Raw genomic sequence first — 20,368 nt, forward strand, 5'->3', positions numbered from 1 at the left:
ATTAAACAAGACACTTCAGTGCACAGGTTACATTTTTTTTAATGGTGAACATAACACTGACATAAGGATACACAGAATATACCCAGAACACATCTGAAAATATCACACAATAATGCACACTAAAATTTAGCCAATGCATGCTTACACAGAGGGCACAATGGATATTTCAAGACGGGTAAACATGTTACTTACAAATTCTATGAATTTGCTGGTCTGCCTTATATAATCAGATTAGCGAGAACTTGGCTTTAATTATATATTTTCTACTTAAGACAAGAGCAGCCCTGATCATAAGGAGATATCTTTTTTTCTTTATTTTTTTTACTTTTTCTATTGACCTTCTAAAATAATATCATGGTTCCCTTACAGATTACAGATCCAATGATAAAGATTGTTGGCCAGCTTGATGTTCTGCCATGTTGTATCAAATGTAATTAGATGTAATTGATGTTTTATGACAAGGGCCATATGCACTGCAAATATAAACAAAATGACTGACATAATGTGCAAGAGCATGACCATTTTGAAGTCAAACTCGATGTGTTTTTAATTGCAAAAGTTTTTCCTTGATTATTATATTACATTTTTTTTTTTACTTTTGAACAATCTTTATTGTAATTAAGATTGAGTTCCTTTAACTAGAAGGTCAAAGCTATCAGTAAATTGATCACATCTTCTGAAAAAGCAGATCTGTCATTTTATCCAGTCGTACAGTATTATCCAGCTGAACATGTAACATTTATCTTACAATTTCTTTGTCTTTTAAGGGCTGTGGTGTTGACATATCAGGAATATCTTGGTGTGACCTATTTAACTCTTACAGAAGACCCAAGCCCTCGGGTTATTATTCGGAACAGGTGCACTGTTGCATTACTACTAAAAGAAAATATCAAAGGTATGAATTGCTTTATGGCACACTGTTACCTGGAATTTAATCAGTAGCTAAGTGCACCAAAAATAAACATCTTTGCTAAGGCTTCTCTTTGTAAAGAAAGCTTGCCTAGCTGCTGACTTGTATGCTGCTACAGTGAGGGAAAAAAGTATTTGATCCCCTGCTGATTTTGTATGTTCGCCCACTGACAATGAAATAATCAGTCTATAATTTTAATGGTAGGTTTATTTTAACAGTGAGAGACAGAATAACAAAAAAAAATCTAGAAAAACGCATATCAAAAAAGTTATAAATGTATTAATTTTAATGAGTGAAATGACTTGGTACTTGGTGGCAAAACCCTTGTTGGCAATCAAAGAGGTCAGCAATCTCTTGTAGTTGCCCACCAAATTTGCCCACATCTCTGGAGGGATTTTTTCCCACTCCTCTTTGCAGATCCTCTCCAAGTCATTAAGGTTTCTTGTTGTTTGGCTGTGGTTTGGCAACTTGAACCTTCAGCTCCCTCCACATATTTTCTATGGGATTAAGGTCTGCAAACTGGCTAGACCACTCCTTTGTTCCCTTGGCCATGTGTTTTGGGTTATTGTCACGCTGGAATACCCATTTTCAATGCCCTCGCTGAGGGAAGGAGGTTCTCACCCAAGATTTGACGGTACATGGCCCTGTCCATCGTCCCTTTTGATGTGATGAAGTTGTCCTGTCACCTTAGCAGAAAACACGCCCCTAAACATAATGTTTCCACCTCCATGTTTGATGGTGGGGGATGGTGTTCTTGGGGTCATAGGCAGCATTCTTCCTCCTCCAAACACAGCGAGTTGAGTTGATGTCAAAGAGCTTGATTGTGGTCTCATCTGAGCACAACACTTTCACCCAGTTCTCCTCTGAATCATTCAGATGTTCATTAGCAAACTTCAGAGGGGGCCTGTACATGTGCTTTCCTGATCAGGCTGAGAACAATAGAAGGTACTTAAGGTTAAGAATACTGTATGTGTACTTGAATAGATTTTTTTAAACTGGAGTTTAGTGTCATTTTAAGTGTTCTTTTTCTCTGTGCTCCACTTCTGCTGCAAAGCAATTCCCTTATAACTTGAATGATGACCAAAGATCTTAACCAGAGACCAATATTTTTTCAGATACCCCAAAGTTGGAAGTTTACTGCAGAAAAATTCCAGCGGAATGTTCAGTTCATCATGAAATGTATCATCAGGTTTCCAGCTTTCCAGACTGTAAAACCAAGGATTCCCTTCCTGGCATCTTCCTGAAAGTGCTATCACGTGATGATACAACAGCAGAATGGAGTGACCTGATTGATATTAACTGCCAAGGCACGCAGGTATCACCAAAAGTTGGGGTTACTCCTGTGGAGAGTATAATGCAAACATACTGTCAGTGACTTGTCCTTATTATAAGATTCTTATCATTTTTCTTTACATAGACTGTAGTAGGACCAGTAAGAAACGTTTGTTTGGCTTTGTAGTAGTTGGGAAAGGGGAGAGGTCTTAACCTTAGGGCCTCAAAAATGTAAGTCAAAATTGGGTAGATAGAATCCCCAGTTATTGACTAAACCTATCTCTTTCGCCTCAAAACGATATTTTAGCATTACCAGGGGGTCCTCCTCAAAGTAATATTTCAGTTTTGTAATAGTAGACGGTTAAGATTTAAATATACCTAACATTTTCGTATGTCTGTTAGAGACTCCTTTATTCAAACGTCAGCACTCCTGCTGTTATGGATAGGGTTCTTGCCAGGTTGTTGCTGTTGTTGCTGGGCTTTAAAGCCACCCTGTCGTTATTTTAAACCTCCCTGTAAAGAAAATGCCTAAAACTTGCCTGTCTCAGCACTAGTAGTGCAGATCTCTACTACCTTGAGGTGGGGGAAGGAAAGAAAATTGAATAATCTATTAGCTGCTTAAAGGCATGTTTGACAGGTTTAAGTACCAAATCCAGTCACTATGTGTATGGACTTTGCAGGTGGGCTAGGAGAAAAGTCTGCAGATACTTATAATTAAGGGCTGCTGTCCATATTTGTTTTATCAGGATACCATAGTTCTATTTAATTTTGGCAGATATCAGTTTATGTGGAAACAAGGTGATGGCACTTAAATTACTTACATAATTAGTTTGCTAGGCACAGTACAATATTGATTTTAAAACCAAAGGTGTAATTGTCCTTCTGTGCTTTTAATTTGAGTTTAAGTTTAAAGGGGTTGTAAAGGTACATGTTTTTTCACCTTAATGCATTGTATGCATTAAGGTGAAAAAACATCAGACGATTAGCTCATTCATTGGATGATTGATAGCAGTGCAGCCATTGGCTCCCGCTGCTGTCAATCAAATCAATGACTTGGCGCGCCGGGGGCAGGGGCGAGTGGCCACCGACTGTATCACGGGAGCACGCCCGCAAGCTAACCCCTTTGGGAGAGCGCCTTCCCAGAAGGGGGGGTAGCTCTTGCGGGAGGAGTCGAGACAGCTGCCGAGGGACCCCAGAAGATGAGGATCGGGGCCACTCTGTGCAAAACGAGCTGCACAGTGGAGGTAAGTATGATATGTTTGTTACTTTAAAAAAAAAAAAAAAAAGGAACCTTTACAACCCCTTTAACTAAAAGCGATCTCTTTTTAGAGTGGAGAGGGATTCAAAACCCCTATCAGGTTTTGCAGGCTCTCTGTCCCCATTAGGAAGATTCACTCTCTCTATTTGTCCTATTTACCATTATTATCCAGAGTGAAAGTGAAAGCAAAACCAAATCTTGTTGTCACCAGAACAGGAAAAGAGGGGAAATATTTCAATGGTGATGCTAATGCTGGTGATAACCAGGGATTCCCTCACTTTAGAGGGATTTATTCTCACTTCCTGTTTTGGCTGTGGGCAGGAAATGGAGAGAAATATCCCCAGTGGAACTCCGATTGGCCAAAAAAAAAAAAAACTTGGGTTGAAACCCTCCCTTACTTCCTATACAAATTTTTTTTAAAAGGTTTGCCTTTAGTTTGTGTTATCCACCGCAGCCAGATTCCAGAGGGCTTTTGTCACATGTAGGACAATATTATCTGCTTTATGTTTGTCCTGTACAAATGTCTCTGCTTTATGCATCACCAATCCAGTCTTCCACGGCAAGGCTGTGAGGAGCTACTTAGTACTGATGCTTTCATACATCACGCTATAGTGAGTGTGTTTGAGAATATACACCGATCAGCCATAACATTATCACCACCCACCTAACATTAAGTATGGCCCCCTTTTGCTAAAACAGCCCTGACCCATTGGGGCATGGACACCAAAGTAACATCCACATGAATGGCAGGACCCAAGGTTTCCCAGCAGAACATTGCCCAAAGCATCACACTGCCTATGCCGACTTGCCCTCTTATAATGCATCCTGGTACCATCTCTTCCCCAGGTAAGTGATGCACACACACCCGGCCATCCATGTGATGTAAAAGAAAGCGTGATTAATCAGACCAGGTCACCTTCTTCCATTGCTCTGTAGTCCAGTTCTGATGTTCATGTGACCATTGTAGAAGCTTTTGGCTGTGGACATGGGTCACCATGGGCTTCACAGTCCCATAAAAAACAAACTGCAATGCCCTTTTTTTCTGCCTTCACCACATCCACTTCATAGACAGCCTGTTCACTTTCTGCCTAATATATCCCAACAATTTTCAGATGCCGATGGTAATGAGATATTCCCTTTACCTGTCAGTGGTCATAATGTTATGGCTGATCGGTGTAGGTGCTGCATTACAGTTGGGTAGGCAAAATTGGTTTCCAGATAACAATCATTACAGTGGGGTGGCGCGTTGCAGCCATGTTCCCTTTATGCATCTTGAGTCTTCATTTTCAGTCTTGACTGGGGTGTCCTATTTAAAGTTTAAATTCAGTCTGTATATTTTCCTACTTAGTGTTTTATTACAGTTTAAACTGTTCAAGCTGAAAATAAACACTTTGAAAAAGCTTTGTGATGACATAAAAGATTTCTAAATCTTTAGGCAGGGGTGTTCTCTCTGATAATTTGTACATGCTGACGTGATATCGCCATCTGTTTGTACATGTCAGTGCTATACATTCCTCTTTGTTTTATCTCTCCTACATTGCTGGATATTGCAGCACAGGGGCTATTAAACAAAATAAATGTGTATTATTTGTGACATTTCAGAAGCTCGGTTCGCTTACACACATCCATGGGGATATAGCTGAGAAAGACTTCTGACAAATGACTTATCTTCTGACTTATCCACAAGAGAAAATGTTTCTGCAATGTAAAAAGTTAACACGTCTTGTCAAGATATAGGCCTTGTCCTTTGTATGCCTCTTGTATAAAATAATTATTTTTCCAATAGGTGGTTTTTCTGACGGGCTATGGCTATGTATATGTGGATGTTGTCCAGCACTGTGGGACTGTCATCATTACACTAGCACCTGAAGGAAGAGCTGGGCCTGTTCTGACGAGCCTCAACAGGTATGTTTATCTGACAGTACCGCCCTTAACTGTACCGCAGTGTCAATTAAATGAAATTCTGAAACTGCGTATGTTTGAGTTTGGGAGCAGTTGAATTGTTCTGCAATCATTACTTCTCTTTACGCCTGTTCCTGCTAATTCAGTGGTCATGTTCATGGTCCATAGTCTATTGAATACCGAGGACACCCAGAAGAAAGTGAGAGTACAGCAAACTCTACTCATAAAAGTCATATTGAGCTGTCACACCTTTTTAGCCTTTTGAAGTCCTGTTATGATTTGTAACTCAAATGCTTTGAAATAAGTTACTTTACCATTTATTGTGGGGGGGGGGGGTCTTACAGCCACCTACAGGAGGAATTTGATACTGACAAACCAAAAATGGTGGTCAACTTGGTATTCCCACCTCCTACTCCCAGCTTGCCTTCATTTTTTGGAGTGTCCTATGAGGATGGATGTCTTGTCTCTGCTTTACGTACATAGTTACATACATAGTTGGTGAGGTTGAAAAAAGACACAAGTCCATCCAGTTCAACCTCTGTGTGTGTGTTTATGTTAAGTTGTTATGTTATGTTAGTACATTGTATGCCCCTGTATGCTGTGGTCGTTAAGGTACCCATCTAATAGTTTTAATTATCGATGCTCTCTGCTGATACAACTGCCTGTGGAAGTGATTTCCATGTTCTTACCACTCTGACAGTAAAGAGCCCTCTACGAAGTTTGTTTTATTTCCCTGAACAATAAAAAGTGGATTGCTCAAAGCTGGATTAACTCTGTGTGGCAAGACTGGGCACAGATGATAGGAAATCTTATTCTCTACATTGTGACATAAAAAAAAAATTTGGGGTTTACATCCACTTTAAGGTTAAACCGCTTCTCTTCTAATTTTAGCGGAAACAAAAAAAGTGTAGCGCTAATCAAAATATATAAATAAATAAATACGTGAAAAATGAATAGATATGTAAAAACTTGATAAATAAAGTGCTCAAATATTGATAGTGAACAATGTAAATAGAAACGTCCCCATAAGCACATTATGAAAGTCTATATGCAGGAAATCCAAAACCGGTGCAAAAATGCAAAGACTATCTGTCATTAGAGTGATCAAACGTCGTTGTTGACAAAGTTCAAAATATGGTGATGACTTCAAACCATGCAGATCTGTGCAAGTGAAGAAGCGATGAAGTGAAGGGAACCACCCCACAGGTAAAAGGCTTACCAGAATGTATGGACCCTAGAGAACCTACGTTCAATGGGACAAAAAGCCTTTTTGCGGAACCACAATGTAATTTGGGCGATCCTATGGACTTCAGGATGCTGTGCCAGAGATGACAAAACACCAGCAGGATAGAGAGAATCTCCGGGAAAGGTAACTTCCTAGTTGGTTGCCTCATAGAAATTATGGTCCAGGGAATCCCAAATAGATGTAGAAGGGTTGTGTCATATAATGGAAGAAAAAAACGGCCACATAGCGTAACTCTATATTACATATCAAAAGTTTAATGAAGTCAGAACACTTACATTTGTAATGATATTCAAGCGCTTTGTATAAAATGTGGCAACAATGGAGTCCTCCCAACGCATTTTGTCCGCTAGGACATAATCTGGGGTATCTCTCCACTGCTGCCCACTGGCTATTTATAAAAAATAATGACTCCAAATATGAGAAACCAGCCCAGGAGCATTACCAGTGTGAAAAAATCTAATTTTAGTGAATGTCCGCTTGTCTATTTAAATTCCCTTTCACTGAAAAGTTTTTTCCCTATGCTAGGGTCACCAGTATGGTATTTGTACATTGATATCATATTCCCTCTCAAGCGTCTCCACTCTAGAGAGAATAACCTAAATGCTTGTAGTCTTTCCCTATAGCTGAGATCCTCCAGTCCCTTAATTAGCTTTGTTGCCCTTTTCTGGACTCTCTCCAGTTCCAGCACATCCCTCCTAAGGAGCGGTTCCCAAAACTGGAGTGAATCCCCTTTTAATGCATGCCCATTTTCTGTTGGCTTTGCTTGCAGAAGCTTGGCATTGCATGCCATTGCTGAGCCTGTCATCTCCTAGGACCCCCAGGTCATTTTCCATTCTAGATTCCCTCAGAGGTTCTCCCTCTAGCGAGTTAAATTGCATACATATTTTTGTCACCCAGATGCATTACTTTACATTTTTCAACATTAAACCTCATTTGCCATGTAGTTGCCCATCCCATTAATTTGTTTAGGTTTTCTTGCAAGGTTTCCACATCCTGTGTAGAAGTTATTGCCCTGCTTAACTTTGTATCATCCGCAAATATTGAGATTGGGCTGTTTATCCCATCCTCCAGATCGTTTATGAATAAATTAGACAGGATTGGTCCCAGGACAGATCCCTGGGGGACCCCACTTTCCACACCAGACCATTCCGAGTACTCCCCATTTATCATCACCCTTTGGACTCGCCCCTGTAGCCAGTTTTCAATCCAGGTACTCACCCTAGGGTCCATGCCAACAGACCTTAGTTTGTACATTAAATGCTTGTGAGGAACGGTATCAAATGCCTTTGCAAAATCTAGATATACCACATCCACAGCACTTCCTTTATCTATATGACAGCTGACTTCTTCATAGAAGGTTAATAGATTGGTCTGGCAACAACAATTCTTCATGAATCCTTGCTGATTACTGCTAATGATGCCATTTCATTACTAAAATCTTGTATATAGTCCCTTATCATCCCCTACAATAGCTTGCAGACTATTGATGGTAGGCTAACTGGTCTGTAGTTCCCAGGGATATATCTCTGCCCTTTTTTGAAAAATTAGTGCCAGGTTAGCTTTTCTCCAATCAGCTGGTACCATTCCAGTCAGTAAACTGTCCACAAAAAATAGGAATAATGCATCCTGGTGCCATCTCTTAGGAATAATGGTCTGGTTATTACCTGACTGAGTTCCTTATGGATCCTAAGGTGCAAGCCATCTGGTCCTAGTGACTTATTTATGTTAAGTTTTTCAAGTCTATTTCTAATTCTGTCCTCTGTTGAGGGTGCTTCCTGTGACATGCTATGAAAATCAACATTACAGTCTTGGTTACTGTATCCCCCGTTTCCCTTGTGAAGACTGAGGAGAAGAATATATTTTAAAACCTTTGCCATTTCTCCATATTTTGTAACCAGATTCCCTTCTTCATCCGTTATGGGGCCAATACGTTCTGGCCTTCCTTTTTTACCATTTATATACTTAAATAATTTAATGAGATTTTTTTTACTCTCCGCCGCTATGTGCCTGTTGTGTTCTGCACGAGACTTCAGGGCATAATAGTAGCCTTCTTAAAGGCAATCCCTTTTTCCTAGTTCCACTCCAGACCCCTATGACACAATATCCTATAATTGTGGGACAAGTTGGTTCAGTCGTTGACTGGTTTATCTGACATTGAAGACTAGGTTGTCCCTAGTTTAGTGTGTCAGGAATTCTGCTCTGGAGCTGGGAATATCCTTCCTTCCAGTCTCATTGAAGATCCACACAATAGGTTGTCGATTCCTAGATACCTTGTTGGTGTAGGGGACTTAGATTTGAGAGGAATCTCCACTGCCGATCAGCATTATGGAACTTTGGGCAATTTGGTTGTCCCTGCAAAGATGGATAGATAGCCTGACTGGAGGGTCATCTAATAAGGAATCGGTCAAATAATGGCACTTTAGTGGGGTGCAGCAACCAGATGTCTCGCTCTGACAAGAAACATGGAAAGGATCCTGGTTTGCGAAAGGGCATCATGTTTCAGCCTGCCTTTTACACTCACGGTACATGTACAATTGACAGGCAGGCTACCTCAAACAGCAATATCTGAACCCAGAAAAATGGTCCCTACACCAAGAAGTGTCCCCCACAGTTCAATTTATTCCTGTGTCCCTAAATAAATGACAAAGGAAATGAGATTGATGTTCCTTCCCTAAAATGTGTTTTCTTTAGGGACACCACTCTGTTTATGATCATGTTCTTGGTGCTGCTTTTCCACAAAACTAAGGCGTGCAGGAAGTAGGTGGGGTTAAACTGGCATGGTTACAGTTTTTTTTTCTTTTTGTTAGCCATGTTCATATCCTCATGTAAGCGGTAGTATAACCCTACAGTCTCTGAATTAATGTATCCCCCAAAGAACTTTAAGGCCCCATACACACGACCAAACATGTATGCTGAAACTGGTCCGCGGACCAGTTTCAGCATACATGTTCGGTCGTGTGTAGGCGCGAGCGGGCCGAATTCCAGCAAACATTTGCCCGCCGGGCCTTTTCCCAGCAGACAAATATTCCTGGACGTGTTTTAAAACCGTCCGCTGGAATCCTGCCCGCTTGGACATGTACGGTCGTCAGTACAGACCTACCGTACATGTCCGAGCGCCAGCCATCCCTCGCATGCGTCGAATGACTTCGACGCATGCGTGGAAGCCTTTAAATGGCAGGCCCGCCCACGTCGCCGCGTCATCGTCGCGGCGACGACGCGGACACGCCCCGCGTATTGTTTACGCGCGGACTTCTGTAAGATGGTTAGTACAGCCATCGTACAGAAGCCCTCTGGCAGGCATGTACGGTGAAAACGGTCCGACGGACCGGTTTCATCGTACATGTTTGCCCGTGTGTACCGGGCCTAAAAAATAGATTGTTCAAAAATATATATAAATATATATATTTTTTTTTTTATTGAGAATGTTGCTTCTTGTTCGCACACTGAAGTGATCTGTGCAGAGCACAGTAAGTAACAGCCACATCCCATAGCAGAAGTGTCCTCACACAGATGTATATCGCAGAGAAAGGCAAGGAGAGTATCCAACCAGGCTGTTACATTACTGAGCGCAACCAGTCTGATTCTGGTGTCTATTGAACTTCACAGTCATATTTAGATACCCCATACAACTGCTGTAATAGGAATATAAGCATTGGACTACTAATACAACAATTCTGACTCCATTTCTATTTCTCTGAATTAGGCTTTAATCCATTTGTCCAACTATGTGCTATTACATTTGTTTTCCCTCATAGGAAAGATTGATTTACTAACTCTATTATGAATTTTTACTACTCACTATGATGCAGGAAAATATATGCTGGAATGTTTGGGAATTGCTTACAAGGTGCTATTAAAAGCACATTCGAGAAAACTTTTTAAGTAACTATCTATGCTGAGAAAATCTATGGATAATATTTGCATTTTGGTATATATTTTGGGGCAGATCCACGTACCTCCGCGCCGGGCGCAGCGTATCTAAGATACACTACGCCGCCGTAACTTTTTTCTTTTTTTTCGAATCCTCAAAGAATTTGCGCCATAAGTTACGGCGGCGTAGTGTATCTTTGGCGGCGTAATGGCGCGCCATTCAAATCTCTGTGATGGGGGCGTGTTTTATGTTACTACGTCGTGACTCGACGTAAACGACGTTTTTTTTAACTGCGCATGCGCCGTCCGTGGGGGTATCCCAGTGCGCATGCTCGAAAATAACCCGGAACAAGCCAATGCTCACGACGGTGACGTCATTCTATGCAAATCCCTATTCGCGAACGACTTGCGCAAACGACGTAAAAAAATCTAAATTGTACGCGGGAACAACGGCCATACTTAACATTGAGTACGCCACCATATAGCAGCTTTAACTATACGCTGGAAAAAGCCAAACGCAAATGACGTAAACAAAATGTGCCGGACGGACGTACGTTCGTGGATCGCCGTAACTAGCTAATTTGCATACTCAATGCGGAATTCGACAGAAACGCCACTTAGCGGCCGCCGAAAAATTGCAGCTTAGATCCGACGGCGTACTAAGACGTACGCCTGTCGGATCTAGCTGAGATGTCGTTGTATCTTGTTTTGAAGATACAAAACAAAGATACGACGTGCAAAATTTGAAATTGCGCAGCGTATCAAGAGATACGCCGGCGTAATACCTTTGTGGATCTGCCCCTTTATGTTTTTGCCACAGCCGTGGCTTTTACCTTTTGATTAATATTAATGTCAACATTTTCTAAAGTTAGGATGTTTTTCACAGTCATTTGATTCTCATATTACATTAAAGTACTGTACATGTAACAATGAGCTTCTATTTGCTTCCTTTTGGTCTGTTTAATGTACAGTATTGTACTGAAATGAAAGCAAAGTATTTTCTATTAGCCGTCCTAGTCCTTATTATGGACTCCAGAAGGATTACCCTTTATGTTGTAGGGATCTAAGAGTGGGATTGGTTGAGTAGTTTAGAAAAAGATACTCGGAGGGCTAACGCCACTTAATACAATAGGACTTAAGAGCTGAGTGCATATCTGTAAGATCAATATATATTTTTATGTAGTTGCAGATTTTTAAAAAAATATAACGTAGGGAATGCACTCCTTTGTTTGTTTTTGTTTTTTGTTTTTTACATTAGTTTTGAATGAATCTTACTTGCTCTGCTGACTAATAAATGTATACATTTCTGGTCCAACTATAGTATGGGCTAAACTTCTACTTTCTTTTGCTTAGGATTCAGAACCAGAAAATTGTATTTAGATCTTTCATCACTCAGCTCAGTGTCGGGATTTATGATGATGTCACAAACTACAAAACCTCCTCTGAGCTCATCCGGCTGACACTGGATAATGTGTTCCTTCAGATGGCACCAGTCGCTAACTACCTACGACAGCCCTGTCGCGAGCTGCAGGCAGACATGACCTCTGGCATGCCCACCTTTTATAGCTTGGAAGTGTACTGTGGAGATTTGCAGTTGGACAATCAGTTGTACAGCAAGTCCCATTTCCACTTTCCTGTGCTGGTTTGCCAAGAGGAGAAAAGTGAATATGTCAAATGGCCAAAGGCCGGTGGTCTCCACATGTCTACCAAAGAACTAGAAGAATACAAGGAAGCCTCATTCCTCAAGCTCTTTGTTACCCTTTCCGTAGAGCAAGATGTTTATGACCTGAATGAACTGAGCTTTGATTTGAAGCCTTCCCGTCTCTATGTGGAGGACACTTTTGTTTATTATATCAAAACGCTATTTGACACATATCTTCCAGACAACAAAGTCCTGCAAGTCCATGTTAAAGCTGCTGGCATTAAGCTTACTCCTTTGTTGCCGGAACAAGTAAGGCAATATGCATCAGCACTAGTCAGCCCGGTTAAACTCAGAAGACTAACAGTACAACCTGTTAACCTGTTGGTCAGCATCCACGCTTCCTTGAAGTTATACATTGCCTCGGATCACACACCCTTATCCTTCTCTATGTTTGAACGTGGACCAATCTTCACCACTGCCAGACAGCTAATACACGCCCTTGCCATGCATTATGCTGCAGGTGCCCTCTTCCGAGCAGGTGAGCATTAGTGAGTGGAAACTAGACTAGACTTTGTGTGTATGTATCTATGCAAACATGTATGGCAGTGTTCATCAAAATTTGGGCATTTTATCCTCCACAAGCCTGTGTTTAGAATGTATTCGAACTAACACATACAACATGTAGCAGCCAGCTTCATGTGTATGTGCATCTGTTTCTGTTTCTTGCAGAGTTTTCTGAAAACTGAGCAGAGCAGGGCATTCTGATCATGAAACAGCAGCCATCTCTTGTGGCCGCTAGATATGACCTGTCTCTTCGGCTTAACTGTTGGCCTGTCGATATAATGGATGGTTTTAATAACCACTGTAGGAGGTGTTAGAGGATGGTGGAGAGCTACTGAACACAGGAACTGATCACTAATTGCATATCAGAGCACTTTGGTATTTGGGACTCCCAGGGCTCTTTGCAAATTTGGAAACTGATGTGCAGGCACCCAAAGCAGTCTGCTGTTAAAGTGTTACTAAACCCTCAGCAGTAAATCTAAATGTAGAAGCATAACGTACATTCATGCTTGTTTTCTTTTGATTCTGTGTTCTCTTTTCTGCCTTTAAAAGATAAAAAGCGACTTTAAAGTTCCAGATTATACACTTCTGTCTATAGGGTGGGTTCACAGGGCCTTCTGGAGGCACCCTAACATTCTTGCTCCCAGTTGGGGCTGTTGGGGCCGCATATGGCTTCTATTCTAGGCTATTCTTGGTCCTTCTGCCAGCACTGTCATTGACGATGACTGTTCTGATTTCTTTAGCCAGTCCGTGCATTCTACCACACACTCCAAAGTAAGTGCTCAGGGCGAAATGCAGGGAGATAACTATAATTACAGCTAGTGACATGGAGCTAAACAGAATTATTATGTTTATGTAAATACGCAACCAAGTACAGTGTATGACACCCTGGGAATAAACTGGGCCCCAGAAATTCCTTCCTGATCCCCAAGTGCTTTCTGATCAGGTCCCTTGCTCAAACTATTACCCTGTTATCACTTTGAATATTGTTAGCTGCTAGAAAAATATTCAGTCCTTTTTAAAACGTCCTTACCACCTTCCCCAGAGTTGTTACACTTAAGATGTTTTGTAAATTATTATTATTATACAAGATTTATATAGTATCAACAGTTTACACAGCGCTTTACAATAAAAAAGGGAGACATTACAGTTACAATACAATAAAATACAAGAGGGTTAACAGGGCCCTGCTCATAAGAGCTTACAATCTAATGGGGTGGGGCAAGTGGTATAAAACGTTATAACTGTGGGGGATGAGCTGATGGAAGTTATAAAAGATTGGTTGGAGGTGTGATAGGCTTCCCTGAAGAGATGAGTTTTCAAGGATCGTCTAAAGGCAGCTAGAGTAGGAGATAGCCGGACAGATTGAGGTAGAGAATTCCAGAGGATGAGAGAGGCTCTGGAGAAGTCCTGAAGACTGGAATCAACATTTTTCATTAGTTATGGTGCCCTTCTTTTCATTCTGTACTGATGGTGTTCTGCAAACAGAAGTTTTAATCTTCTGTTCCTCTAAAACTTTCAGAAGGCTTTCCGTGCCAGCTTGATACCACATCACCTTCTCCCCGGACCTGATCTTACACGTTCTCTTGGCAACGGCTAGAGAATCCTTGTGTGATCTGCAAAGACAGTCTTTGCAGATCAAGTGAGGTCTCTCTGCTGCTGAGGGTGCTACAGGCTGTCACACAAGACCTCTGACACTCCCAGAAGTGCCAGAAAGAGAGGATTAAAGCCATTGTTTGCAGTACAGCATTTAAAAAAACAAACAAAGACTATCATAACTTTTGAAATGTAAGTAGATCTACATAACATCTTTATCACAATTTGCATGAGATGGTGACAAGGTCCCCTTGAGTTTATACTGCTTCTGTGTGGTCAGGACCCTTGTCTAGCCATAATGTGCAATGTAGACTGATTCGCCAGTAAACCTTTACTACCTCACTACCCACAAACGTATGTGATTAGTACTGCTCATATGCAAGTCATGCAACTCACAATCAAACAAAAGAATTACGAACAAATACACATTACTTGATATTATATGTACTGCTCGTTTTTATTCTGACTGTAGTTCTCCTTTATTATTACATAGTGAATGAATACTGATACTATGTGATCGTTTCCCTTTAAGCTGACAGAAAGGTAGTGTCACCTGATATAGGATCATGTACAGAGTCTGTTAATTAACATATTTGTGGAAGCCTTCTTAATCTCCAGCTAATGTCTTACGGATGAAGTGAGACGCTTGCCCTCGCTGCTATTGATGATGAGTTAGTTCACAGATGTCAAAGTTCCCTGTGAGTGGAGCTGACCTGACAAGCATGCAGCACCCGGAGATCAATGGTGAAGAAATGTCCTTAATTAGCACAGTATTATGTTTGGTACCATCATTTAGGACCCGGTTATGGGTCACTGATCCAATTAATGTTAAACCTTGATTTTCACACACATTAATGAAATTCCATCTAAAAGCTGATTAGACCCGACAGTCTCCTAATAGTTTTCACTTTAAACATTTTATTCCCCCCCGCTTGAATTACCTTACTGGCAGGCATGACATAGACAAGTTTTCCACTAAAGGGGATTCCCACCATCTTATTACTTTATTTGGGTGCACATGGAAGGCCAGGTAAAACACCCTTGTGTATCTTTTGTATGGCCAACAACTTTTACTGATTTCCATGGAGAGTTTCAGGTTTTTGTTTTCCCCAGAATAGGGATGAGCTTGATGTTCATGTCAAACATGGGGTGTTCGCCGAACAGCAAATGTTATGAGGTGTTCAGAGCAAATTCGAGCGGTACGGAACATCCCATAATGCACAGCGAGATCGCAGGGGAATGAATGTCTGATGATTGGCCAAAGCATGCACCTGACATGGATGCTTTGTCCAATCACAGCGCGCTCTGTTGTGAGAGCCATAATTGGCCAAAGGCAGGGTGCCTTTGGCCAATCGTGGTTTAGGGGGACTAAGTCCATGCCCCACACTATATAAGGCTGCTTACATAGCAGCTGTGTATGGAGATAGACTGAGCTAGATTAGGCAGGCAGGTTGATTAGGGACAGTGTATTTAATATATATATACAGTCTAGTGTGTGTGTATATATATATATATATATATATATATATATATATATATAATCTGCATTTAGTGTGGATAAGATATTCAGTGTAGTAGTTCAGTCAGGCAGTGTAGTATATATAACACAGTGTATTGAAGTGGTTAAGGGGAACACCAAGCTCTTCAGGTCTCGTATGGATTTTAAATAAAAAAAAATGGCGTAGAGGCCCCCCAAAATCCATGCCAGACCCTTATCCGAGGAAGTAGCAATGGCAGGCCAGGAAAGGGGGAGGGGATGAGCGGGCGCCCCCCCTGAACCATATAAGGCCACTTGGCCTCAACATGGGGAGGGTGCTTTGGGGTCACCGCAAAGCACCTTGTCATCATGTTGATGGGGACAAGGTCCTCATCCCCACAACCCTTGCCCGGTGGTTGTGAGGGTCTGTGGGTGGGGAGCTTATCGGAATCTGGAAGCCCCCTTTAACAGTAGGGGGTACTCCTTCCCATTCACCAAAAAAAATTGTGTCAAAAAAGTAAAAACGACAGGAGACAGTTTTTGACAGTTCCTTCTTTAACCACTTACCCCCCGGACCATATTGCTGCCCAAAGACCAGAGTACTTTTTGCGATTCGGGACTGCGTCGCTTTAACAGACAATTGCGCGGTCGTGCGACGTGGCTCCCAAACAAAATTGGCGTCCTTTTTTTCCCACAAATAGAGCTTTCTTTTGGTGGTATTTGATCACCTCTGCGGTTTTTAGTTTTTGCGCTATAAACAAAAATAGAGCGACAATTTTGAAAAAAAATAATATTTTTTACATTTTGCTACAATAAATATCCCCCAAAAATATATAAAAAAACATTTTTTTTCCTCAGTTTAGGCCGATACGTTTTCTTCTACATATTTTTCGTAAAAAAAAATCGCAATAAGCGTTTATTGATTGGTTTGCGCAAAAGTTATAGCGTTTACAAAATAGGGGGTATTTTTATGTCATTTTTATTATATTTTTTTTACTAGTAATGGCGGCGATCAGCGATTTTTTTTTCGGTACTGCGATCAGTGCTATAAAAATGCATTGGATTACTATAAAAATGCCACTGGCAGTGAAGGGGTTAACACTAGGGGGCGGGGAAGGGGTTAAGTATGCCTGGGTGTGTTCTTACTGTGGGGGGGGGGGTGGCCTCACTAGGGGAAACACTGATCCTCGGTTCATACATTGTATGAACCGAAGATCAGCATTTCCCCTGCTGACAGGACCGGGAGCTGTGTGTTTACACACACAGCTCCCGGTCCCCGCTCTGTACCGAGCGATCGCGTGTGCCCGGCGGCGATCGCGCCCGCCGGGCACATGCACGGGAGTCGGGGGCGAGCGGGGGGCGCGCGCTCGCCCTCTAGTGGCGGCTGGGAGAGAGGACGTCATATTACGTGCTCTCGCCCAGCAGAGCCACCTTGTGGACGTATAACGACGGTGCGCGGTCGGCAAGTGGTTAATCCATCCTTCTTTAATCACGGTGACCAGGCCCGAAAAATAGAAGAAGAAAAAAGCTCTGCCTTGATGGGAGAGCGGGGCCACCCGGTGATGTAACCGGGTGACCCCGCCCCTTCTGATGTCACGTGATGTCAGAAGGGGCCATCTGTTTACATCACCGGGTGGCCCCGCCCTTTCATATATAAGAGCTGTCATGGCCAAGAGACAGCAGTCGGTGGGTCGCCTCCTATTGAGGCAGAGATATTTTTTTTCCTATTTTTCAGGTCCGTCGGGTGCTGCGATTGAAGATTGATGGACATTGCGGGATACTTTTTTTTTAATAAAGGAATTGTCAAAAATCGTCTCCTGTAATTTTTACTTTTTGATGAATGGGTAGGGGTACATTGTACTCGATACTCATTTACATAGGGGAGGCTTCCAGATTCTGATAAGCCTCCTGCCTGCAGACCCCCACAACCACTGGCCAAGGTTTTTGGGAATGAGGCTCTTGTCCCAATCAACATGGGGACAAGGTGCTTTGGGGGGACCCCAAAGCACCCTCCCCATGTTGAGGGCAAGCGGCCTGGTATGGTTCAGGAGGGGGGGGGGGCGCTCGCTCGTGGCCTGCTATGGCTGCTTACTCAGATAAGGGTCTGGTATTGATTTTGGGGGGGGGGGGGTTTTGTTTGTTTTTTAGGCGTGGAGTTCCCCTTAATATCCATATCAGATCCAAAGGGCCTGGTATGGACTGGGGGCCCATGCCATTTTTTGGGGGGATTTGTATCTATATTGCCGGGATCCAGCAGGACATTACAGCCGCAAGCAATTTGAAATGAAATTTCTTCCTTTGGAAATGTAATTTTGCTGTGGCACAGTAAAACACAGTAAAACACATGAGAAATATGCGCCGCAGACTAAGGGGACTCCCCAGCCATGATATTTAAAGGAATCTAACTTTTAGCTGTTTCAGTTTAAGCATTATTAAAATTACTGCTCCTAAAAAAATGACGTTTTAAAAACATTTTTTTGCATTGATACATGTCCCCTGGGGCTGTACCCGTGTCCCCAGCCATAACTTGCATATAAGCCTTTAAAATTAACACTTGTGATTTTTCATGTTCGTGTCCCATAGACTTTAACAGTGTTCGCATGTTCGCACAAATTTGTTGTCTGTTCGCATGTTCTGGTGCAAACCGAACCGGGAAGGTGTTCGGCTCATCCCTACTCCAGATTGTCCTAAATTTTAAATGTGGATCAAGATCTAAATAAAATACATCCTTGTTTTCCTGGAAACTTACATTTGATTTCTAGGGGGTATATTTTAAAGCAGTGAGTATGGCATTCACCAAGCATTCACTAGTGGTCTAATCAGTAATTGCTTTTTAACCTCTTGGCGGCGGCCGTATGCATATATGCGGCCTCTCAGTGGGTGGGCCTTGACGCCAAGCCCTGTTAAAACAAATACAGTGTAGGATAGTGTCCACAAAAAGAAGAAAACAAGTGAAGTATCTTCCTATTGGGGTGACACCAAATAGTAGAGATGAAGGAAAGAGCTGCCTGTGGTCACTTTTAACCACTTCCATACCGGGCACTTACGCACCTTTTTGCCCAAGCCAATTTTCAGCTTTCAGCACTGTCGCACTTTGAATGACAATTGCGTGGTCGTGCTACACTGTACCCAAACAATTTTTTTTATCAAATTGTTCCCACAAATAGAGCTTTCTTTTGGTGGTATTTGATCATCTCTGCGGTTTTTATTTGTTGCGCTATAAACAAAAGAAGAGCGACAATTTAAAAAAAAAAACACTATTTTTTACTTTTTTATTTAATAAATATCACAATTTTTTTAAAAAAAAACATTTTTTTTTCCTCAGTTTAGGCCGATACGTATTCTTCTACATATTTTTGGTAAAAAAATCGCAATAATCATATATTGATTGGTTTGCGCAAAAGTTATAGCGTCTACAAAATAGGTGATAGATTTATGGCATTTTTATTTTATTAATTTTTTTACTAGTATTGGCGGCGATTTGCGATTTTTTTTTTTACTGTCACCGTGACATTGCAGCGAACACATCGGACATTTTTGACACGTTTTTGGGACCATTCACATTTATACAGCGATTAATGCTATAAATATGCATTGATTACTGTGTAAATGTGACTGGCAGGGAAGGGGTTAACCACTAGGGTGCATTGGAAGGGGTTAATATGTGCCCTAAGATGTGTTATAACTGTAGGGGGGAGGGGACTCTCAAGTGGAGGAGACCAATGTGTGTTCCTCTGTACTGGGAACACACATTGGTCTCCTCACCGCTGACAGGAGGTGGATCTGTGTGTTTACACACACAGATCCACACTCCTGCCGTGATTACCGACAATCGCGGGCACCCGGCGGCCGGGTCACGAGCGTCACCGCGGGCGCCCTAGATCGCCGGGAACGCAGGACATCATATGACGTCCACCCGGATCGAGGAGGGGTTCCTGCCGCCGTCATTTCACAATGACGCGGTAGGGATGTGGTTAATACTCTTCTGAGATAAATGAATGAGGTACTCTTACCAGCTGGGGTGGACACACATGCCTTACGACAGTGGGTCATACGGGCTTAGGATCCTAGATAGTCTGGATCCACTGTTGAATATAAAAGACGGTCCAGATGGATCAAAGTGTGGAATCCCCAGTTCTCAGCTGACAAATACCATGGATACAGTAAAGCCCCTTAGGGTCAGGTCAGACTGGATACACACCGGGGGGTAATTCCTCATGGACACCAACGGAAAAAAAATATGGAAAAAGAAGCTCCAAATGGTGCATGTCAACCAAAAAATGGTTTTGCAAACAAAATCATTTTTTGGTTGACCTGCACCATTTGGAGCTTCTTTTTCCATAGCCAGTACCCAGGCTATCCTGGGTACTGGTCCCTGCTGAATCTTGCCCAACAGTTTAAAGTGAACCTGTCAACGTGTTTAAAGTAAACTGACAATGCAGCTAAAGTTTTTAAACATAGCTCTTTACTAGGCACCCAACGAGCCAGCTTATCCTGAATGCACGCTAAAGAGAGGCCTCTCCTTTGGTATGACTTTAAAGTTTTGTCCCTTCCTTCACCTACAAGTCAAAGTGCACCAGTGGCCAATTATGAGGACTAAGCAGTGCCCTCGCAGAGTCTAGTGCAGCTGATTA

At 42.0% G+C, this 20,368-nt stretch overlaps 1 protein-coding gene across 1 annotated transcript in view; it reads left to right on the forward strand.

Annotated features, from left to right (window-relative positions):
* Positions 1-20,368, forward strand: part of VPS13B (vacuolar protein sorting 13 homolog B) — a 1,252,356-nt gene that overhangs the window by 1,186,087 nt on the left and 45,901 nt on the right. Inside the window, 4 exon segments of the mRNA XM_040354774.1 lie at positions 768-895; positions 2,026-2,225; positions 5,227-5,345; positions 11,812-12,638. Of these exon segments, the coding sequence (XP_040210708.1) occupies positions 768-895; positions 2,026-2,225; positions 5,227-5,345; positions 11,812-12,638 (1,274 nt within the window).

This window comes from Rana temporaria, chromosome 5 (assembly GCF_905171775.1).
Source record: "Rana temporaria chromosome 5, aRanTem1.1, whole genome shotgun sequence".
NCBI lineage: Eukaryota > Metazoa > Chordata > Amphibia > Anura > Ranidae > Rana > Rana temporaria.